Consider the following 8,961-nt stretch of genomic DNA (forward strand, 5'->3'; position numbering starts at 1 on the left):
TACACAGCACTTATGTTTCTTCTGATCTGCTGGCTCCACCAAGAAATGACAAATTGCGAGCGTACATTTTGAAAATCTTGGAAGAACTGCAGGCTTCAAGTGCCAACACACGAATTGGACTTAGGGTAGGTTCATATATGACCGAACATACGTCGCGTATTTTCGGTCGCGTAACGCCAAAACAGACAAATATACAATAAAACATTCAATCATTCACACCTAACCAATGATGCGTTAGTGCGTCGATCATACATTTACAATACGCTCGACGCATTTTCCGTCAGATATGAACCGACCCTTACTCTCTCGGACGTATACTTTACCTGATCGTGAACTAATGCAAACATTTCGGTGGAATTCCAACATAACATAGTGAGTGAGTGCACAGAAAATCCCCGAAACACAAGTAGTGAAACTATGCGCTTGCCTGATGACTCAGTGTTGGCTTCCAGTCAAACCGAATCTTTTTGAGTACCAATGTTTACTTGGAGTGCCTATCTGATCTCTTCAACCCAGTGAACTAGACACCGCGTTATCCATGGTAAGTAAAACTGTTTGACAGACTTTCTGGCTCCTGATTTGTCGCAGCTGCTGCAGAAAATGTACAAATGACAACTTTGTCAGACCTTTGTTTTATGTGAGAATTACGTAATAATTTTCCAAATCGGTTGACTAGATCCAGAGATTTCCTCAACGTCACAAACTTTACTTCTTTTGTTTAGATAAATAGTCACACGTCGTCGACACCACCTTGATTGATCAACCCGTGCTGCTGCTAAGTGGTAATCCTATTATATTGTTATGTAAAAGAATACACCTACGCTACGGCATAAGTAGTATTTTGACAATTCCAAATTGCCCACGCAGACGAAGTCGCGGGCAACAGCTAGTTTGGAACAAAGCTGCAAATTAATTGGGAGCAGGTGAAAATGTTTTTTTTTTTTAACGTTTGTGAACTTAAGTCACGTATACACGTGACAAAAGTCGAGCTTCGATTTATCCGGTTCAGGAACAATTTTTTTGAAAATAATGTTGCATGTGTAGTAGGAACGGTTCCTTTTATTAACTTCAGTTCTCTTTTCTTTATCATGTCACAATTCAAACTTATAAATGATTTTAAGTTTTTGCATCCGTTAGGTACGAATAAAAGGTGCATTATATAATATTCAGTCATGATTAAAAAATGGCCTGAATTAACATTTTTCACAAATATGTATGTTTCATAATGTGAGTATTATTAATTACGGAAATAACTATTCGTTAAAACCATGTGTCAAATGTCAACAATCATGAATCATTCGAAAAGGGTGTTTTAGGACAGAAAACATATTCCTTGTATTTAAATACTTTATTTACAGCTTATAAAAAATAACATTATGCACTGAAATAAATTAGTGATGCTCTTAAAATTATTCAAACAATGCCGGAATTCGTGGTCCGTAATCGCGCTTAGGTCTTCTTATTTGTCGGCAAAAGATCATGTTTAGTAGTGGTATCCGTTGTTGAAGTGACCGTTGTATGAACCATCGTTCCTGAAAATAACACGGAAAGAAATATTAGCAAAGATATAATTAGAACAATGTAACTTGTACTACAATAGCAAATGACACTAGAAATCGAATGCAACATTATTAATTTCTTTCTTACAGCCAGTTTCTTCATCAAAAGTTAAAGTTAAAGTTATGGCTAAAGTAATGTCTAAAGTAAAAGTAACCGTCAAATTCAATTTTCCTATTAGTTTTGCTGTCACTTTAGCCTTGAAAAAACGAATTTGACCGTTACTTTTACTTTAGACATTACTTTAACTTTAACTTTTGATGAAGAAACTGGCCGTTAGGAAGGTATAGCTACTTCAACGTGTGAGAATGAAAGGCTGAAAATAGTGAAACGATTTTATAGACTGACAAATGTGGCATGGAATGCCAATCACATGCCTTACGGGGTAATCAGAGCCTGCAGCGGTAACGCCACTTGCAACAGATATGTTTGAATTCTAATAAAGGTCATGTAGCGAATAACCTTATTGAAAGGAAGTAAATATTTTTTAATAATTATTACATTTATTTAATTATCATTACATTGATTTTCCTCTAAGTCTTGTTTGGAAATGAAGGAGTTTTGCTACCGATTTTACTGTATACCTTTATTTACCTATGAATACACGTGAATATAAATCTACCTAGGAAGATTATTTTCTGCAATATCTTTGAAGTGAAAAGTTTACAACTTACGATGAAGGATATTGCCTGTTCAGCTGGAGAGAGCGGAGGATGGCTTCTGGAATGGGAGGAGGGGTGGGGATGTGGGAGCCGGTGGGGTGGAAGCCGTTCTCGTCCGCGGTGTACGTGAGCGACACCTGCTGGCCGTCGGGGGCGCGGTATGAGAACCCTCCTTCAGCTGTCACTGCAAGACCTTCGGGACCAGGGGCGCGGGGGGCTCCACTCTCATGAGCTGCGATACCGTTGCCAGTCTCGTAGCTGTGGAAAATTATAAAGTTAATGTTTTTCCTTCGCGAATCACAACTATTCTTGCAAGTCATTCTATATGACGAATAACAGAATGTGGATACTGAATACTGCTCGATATAGAGCACACATTATGGAAAGCTTTTATTGATTCACTTCAGATTTGTTGACCCTAGTATTTCCCTAGATTAGCAATATTTCAAGCATAAAATATTTAAACATTTGTCTCTCTACTGACCTGTATCTATAGTTTCCATCACCGTTGTTCACATTCTCGTAACTCAAAATAGGTATGTGGGCACCAAAAGTCCTACTCTGCTGGTAGGCCGAAGCCGAAGCAGCAACGGCAGCACTGCTGTAGGCATTAGTACCGAATGCGGTGTACCCGGCCGCGGGTTGGAAGTGACCCAGATGACCCGCTGAGACCGCAGAGAGCAGGGCGAGGGTTGAAACAATCTGGGAACAAAAAAGCAGATGGAAACTGTAACCTTCTTTCTAATATAGGATCGCCAAAACCAAAAATTACTTCAATCATTTATATTATTAAAATTGTTTCTCCAAAATCATTTCAAGAACAAAAAGTAATTTATTGTTTCAGATCAAATTGCAAAACGAAATTACTAGATCAAATAACTCACCTTTAGGCCAGCCATTTCGATTGTCGAAATATTTTTTTTAGAACTGTGATGCTTAACCGTAGGATGGTATTGTTTGAATGATAATTCTTCTTTGATTTGCAGCCTTTTTATATGGATGATACCCTTTTAAGAACCTTGCTTTGATATGAACCAGGGCGTATCTAGTGTGAAGAGTTTTTGACACAGGTATTTGGCATTTCATTGAGGCTACCTCCCGCTGGGGCGTCGTAATCATTGTTATAAATATGAGCAAGGAGGTCGATAATGTTAGTGTGAGCTGAACTCTGACACTGTCAACACTCTTTGTTGTTACGACCTTTTCTAGGTCGTTGTTACAATTTTGAAGACTTGTATGAACCAGATTATTCTTTCTGCAAGCACCATTAGAGTTGCCACCACCGCAAAGTGTCTCAGACAGTACCTACGTATTCTTTTTTCCTCCCAGCAATCGTGGCCTTGATAACAATAAAAGTTTTGTTGAATTCCAAGGTTAAGAGACAGATTCCATTAAAACTAAGACTTGAAAGGTAAGTTAGGGATGAATGAAGCTAAGCCCACATGATACCAAAACGACATGAATATGAGTAGACTGGGTTCCAGGTAACTAACTGGGCGTACCTATATATTTCAGTCATTAGGGCCAATGGTCTGGAGCCTGCTAAAGAATATACATACATATATAGTTTTGGACATGACGTTTGTAGCAAAGTTTTATACGCACTATTCTTAGGTTTTGATCTCATGCACAAAAATATCTTTTTGCCCGTACTTAAATCATTGCTGAGCATCGGGCTTGTCAGCTTTCAAATTATCAGGAAACAATCATCAATATAGTAATTTTTGGCTTCTTGTATCTTTGGTATAGAACGCTTATCATTTAGCCGTTGCAAAGTGCCGATTGTCTGTGATTACCAGTGTAGTCAACCTTTTTCCTCTAGGAACTGGGTTGAGGAGGTCAGATAAGCAATCGCTCCTTGCAAAACATTAGAACTCAGCTGCATCCGGCGAGACTATAAGCTAACCCCAACATAATTGGGAAAAGTGTAGTCAGATGGTGACGTAAATGAGTACTACATTGTTATATTGCACAAACAATAAAACTAGCGTAGCCAAATACAAAATATTAGGCACTCAAATTATTCAACTATTGTACTGTTTTACACTCAGTTACTAGCATTTCAATACATGCAAACACAGTATTTATTAACTTAAAATCATAACGTTCATTTTGGAAATATAAAATGATGAATTATTCAGACAATCAAACATGCAGAATTTATTTCGTGTTGATTTTTCAGTACGTTCATTGATTGTACTTATTGCGTTATTTTTTTATTCAATTTCATTTCAATGTATTTATTGTTCATGCGTATAGTTTCTCGTGCCAGTGTTGAACTGGGTAAATAAAATTACTAGCCCAAAGATCTATCACAGCTATTGCTGTTTTGCTTGTGTTGTGCTATAGTGATTATAATATACATACTTATGTGCTAAGATTTACGAGTGTAGTTCTCCAAAAGGGCTGGAACCGGGATCTTGATTTCATAATCTTAAATATTTTCGAAAAGGCTTTAACCACAGATTACTATAATACATAGTTACTGCTTTAACGCCCTAGTTGCTGCTGGAACCATCGATTTGTATGGCGGGAGCGGATCCAAAAAAAACTGAACTGCATGTAAAGTGCATGCATTTTTGTCTTGGACAAAAAGTTTTGTATTTGCAGGGTTCTTTGCATCTTTTCAATTTGTCAATTAAAATACCCTCATCTACTATTTCACATTATCACCTGAGTTCGCAGTTCTGAAGCATGTGAGCACTAATAAACAGTTACATACATTGGTAAGTTACGAACTTTTAAAATTGTTTGTAAATGTCTAACACTGAAAGGAAAAAATCTTTTGACAAAGTTGGTGGAAAATAAACTCAGTCATCAGATCTACAGACACCGACGTATTTACTTTATTTCCCTCGCAGTGTTTTGTAAACTTTTCTTTACTGTGCATACAGGTAACTTCGTGTTACATTACATTAATACTGTAGCAGTTTACCATACCAAGTTATAATTAGTAACTGTAAAGTGTTAAACCTTATTCTAATACAAAAGGAAACTACCACATCAGAGCATCACATTCTTTATTCATAAGTTAAATACATCTGGTATAAAATTAACAGTGAGATAAAATATACCATTCAATAAATAGCAACATTGTTTACGTAATTGTACATTATCTTGATATCACAGTCCATGGCTTGAGGTACAGCATAAGAAAGATGTCAGATACAACATTATTCTTATGCACCGGGTTTCATAGTACGTTTTCAGTAGTAGTTGTTCCGACCGCCGCCGTTGAAAGACCCTCCGTCACTGAAAATTAAATAAACACTTCATTATTATATGGATTTAGTGATATTGTTTTATATAAAACTTTCCTATTCTTTATTAATTTCGCATACCTTATGGATTCATCCATACACCGACAACTGTAGATACACATTAATCAAGGCTTTGTATTAAAGGTACATTAGTTAAGGGACAAATTCCGAATTGTGGAAAGATGCTCGCAGTCTGACCAGGATTCGACAGTTCTTTATATTTTTGTGTTAGAATATCGAAAGATTTCAAACTTGTTATAAATATGCTCGTTTATAAATTACCTAAGTTGTAATATTTTTGTGGATCATGCCTTAATGTTAAAATTCTACGTAATTACTTAGTTAAAGTGTGCTGTAACTATTACTCTCTTCGTACTCACGATGAAGGATGCTGCCTGTTGTACTCAATAGATCGAAGGATGGCTTCTGGGATGGGAGGTGGGGTGGGGATGTGGGAGCCGGTGGGGTGAAAGCCGTTCTCGTCCGCGGTGTACGTGAGCGACACCTGCTGGCCGTCAGGGGTACGGAAGGAGAATCCTCCTTCAGCTGTCACTGCGGGTCCTTCGGGACCTTGGGCCCGAGGGGAGCCACTCTCGTGAGCTGATGACCCTTCTGGGGTGTCGTAGCTGGAATTGAAATCATTCAAAATCAGTGTCGACGTAAGTATGTATAGGTATGTATGTCATCAATTAGAGCTGCCGGGCTGTTTGTGGCTGCGAATATAGAGGATAAGGGAGAGTTGCCATACCACTGTTTTAATACAAAAAGGCTCATAAAGGTAATAATCGTACGAACTAAGTAGTGAATAAATGGTTACAAATTTTTGATAAACTGTTCAGTTTTTGACACTTTTTAAGAATTTCAAACTTGGTGATGTGTAAAAAGGTTCGATTCGGATTGTAACATCGTTATGATACAATTTACACAAAGTCTGTGTAGCTATGTACTCAAAATTTATAAAAAAGGCGCTTCTGCTCTGATATTTGCAGATCATTAACCTCTTCTTCCAATAAAACATGGCATTGAATTAAACTCTCTATCACAATTTATAGGCAATTCTCACAAATCGTCAGTCGCACGCGGTGTACTAGAATTTTAATGATAAACACAAGTTAAGACACATAAGGTAAAAGTTTCCCACGGTTACCTAGGAATGCTATCTATATCTGCCATTATCAAGAAGATCGCTATAAGGCTTAGGTTAGACTGCCATCTATACGTAGGTATAAGCCTTATTTTGTATCTGAGCTAATTTGTCAGACTGTCCAAGTATTTTTTTTATATGGGTGAAAACATTAACTTTGTTTAGTAACTGCCTTTTAAATAGCGTTCAGTTTTATAAGACTGATCGAAGAGAAATTTTAAAGTTCAATGTCTAAACTTAGGTATCCTATTTACACACTTTACCTACAACAACGATTGCCAAACTTATAGGAATATCGTGTATAAACTATGCAATAACATAATAATATCTACAAACCACTTAAGACCTACAAATCCAATTACAACAAACAATACAATAGCAATAGATATTTAGATAAACGCTATTCAGACATTTAGGCAACAAATTTGACATTACCTGAAGCGATAGTTCCCATCGCCGTTGTTAACATTTTCGAAGTGGAAGGGCGTGGCATCGTAGCCAGCGCGGGCGCCGCCGTAGCCCGTGGGCACTAGGTGGTCTAGCCGAGCGGCGTGTACGCATCCTACCACTGCTATGCAAACGAGCAACTGAAACATTTTGAAATTCGAATATGAGTTTTTGTTTGTTTATTTGTCACTTTAAAATGATCATAATTAAGTTAGGTGTAACGATTGTCAAATAATTGGAAAATAATGTTTGATAGCTTTTTCAGGGTAGGTGATTTTTGTGGGATAGCAAACAACAATCGATGAATCGTTTTACTTTATATTTAATTTCGTTTAGGTCTAGGTAGAAAAAAACTACTCTCTAACTTTACAATGTTTTGTTAGTTTAAATATGCCCAATTCAAAGAGAAAATCGGTTAGGACTGTGCTGAATATAGAGATATCACAGATTGGTAATCAAAATTTTACATTGTATCGCACATAATTTTCAGGATTACAACTTAGTACACGTTTGAGTACAGTTAGTGCAAAGGACATAACGATGGTTAAATTAGGACTAAATGGTGAACAATAAATTAAAGTGTTATTCCAAAGTGGCCCCAATTCGAGCTGACACTAGGAAACATAGATATTAATATCTGGGCTGAAGTTTACTGAAGGTATAAGTGATAGCAATTTAATTAATAACCCTACATCGTCATAGCTAAAATTAGAATATGTGAGTATTTTATGGACACCTAGTAATTTCTTTATTAGTAACATCAATACAGTCCTGCATAAAATTAATTCATCTTTGAAAACGGTTATCAGCTAATCAAGGATGTACAAAATATAAAGAGGAAAGTTGTATATTAAAGTTTTTTTTTCTGTCAATTGTTATTTGCTTGCATTAGTTGTTATTATTATTATTTTATGCTTAATGACATTTTTATTTTTCGAGTGCATATACGAACTTAAAAACCTCTTTAATCCAAAGCGGCTATAAAAAAAAGCTCCAAAACAAAGCACACCAAAAACTAAAACCGCCAAAGTCCATATTTAGCATAATTTCTGCACATCATCTGATAACCTACAAAAGGACTCCCTTATCAGTACCATTAAAGGTGAGCCGAAACAATGCCGCCCTCACGACGAACTAAAAGCTGAACAAAAGCCGTATTAAAACAATTCCTTACCAATTTCATCATAGTGTTCAAGATGTTCGTGTCGATATTGTCTATAGCGGCGCCGGCGTCGGAATACGGATCGCAGGGATGTTCACGTTTTATATCTGCGTAGTTTGCCCTTTGCGCAGGTTGCCTCACCTTGCTCGTATTGTAGTTTAGGCGGGCGCAAATTACGAGAGGTCAGCTGTGTGGTATGTATGATCTGTGGTGCTTGTCAGATGTTGAACGCGGTCTATGGCACAACACTAGTGAAACTATAAGAACTATGTCTTAATTTTATTACGTTATATTATGTAGAGTTGCTTTACTGTTTACTGTACTTTCTAAGTATATCTTAGACACCATTGGCTGTGTTTCGGATGGCACGTTAAACTGTAGGTCCCGGCTGTCATTGAACATCCTTGGCAGTCGTTACAGATAGTCAGAAGCCAGTAAGTCTGACACCAGTCTAACCAAGGGGTATCGGGTTGCCCGGGTAACTGGGTTGAGGAGGTCAGATAGGCAGTCGCTTCTTGTAAAGCACTGGTACTCAGCTGAATCCGGTTAGACTGGAAGCCGACCCCAACATGATTGGGAATAAGGCTCGGAGGATGATGATGATGTAGAGTTGGTTGAATAGTAATTCACTAGCTGGTCCCCGGGCTGCATCGGTGTCCCGGGTAAACTATTTCACGCCCATAAAAAGTAGCCACTAGGATTTATCGATAAATGGTCGATTTATAACTG

At 37.4% G+C, this 8,961-nt stretch overlaps 2 protein-coding genes across 2 annotated transcripts; both read right to left on the reverse strand.

The window, feature by feature from the left end:
- Positions 1-1,483: 1,483 nt before the first annotated feature.
- Positions 1,484-3,118, reverse strand: LOC124633078 (pupal cuticle protein 20-like). Its single transcript, XM_047168171.1, has 4 exons — positions 3,104-3,118; positions 2,704-2,960; positions 2,232-2,477; positions 1,484-1,532 (listed from the first exon to the last, which is right to left on the reverse strand). Exons 1-4 carry the CDS (start codon positions 3,116-3,118, stop codon positions 1,484-1,486), a joined length of 567 nt encoding a protein of 188 aa, XP_047024127.1.
- Positions 3,119-5,222: 2,104 nt separating this feature from the next.
- LOC124633273 (pupal cuticle protein 20-like) lies at positions 5,223-8,452 on the reverse strand. Its single transcript, XM_047168450.1, has 4 exons — positions 8,245-8,452; positions 7,059-7,210; positions 5,860-6,105; positions 5,223-5,471 (listed from the first exon to the last, which is right to left on the reverse strand). Exons 1-4 carry the CDS (start codon positions 8,254-8,256, stop codon positions 5,426-5,428), a joined length of 456 nt encoding a protein of 151 aa, XP_047024406.1. The 5' UTR covers positions 8,257-8,452; the 3' UTR covers positions 5,223-5,425.
- Between the last annotated feature and the right edge of the window lie 509 nt (positions 8,453-8,961).

This window comes from Helicoverpa zea, chromosome 9 (genome assembly GCF_022581195.2).
Source record: "Helicoverpa zea isolate HzStark_Cry1AcR chromosome 9, ilHelZeax1.1, whole genome shotgun sequence".
NCBI lineage: Eukaryota > Metazoa > Arthropoda > Insecta > Lepidoptera > Noctuidae > Helicoverpa > Helicoverpa zea.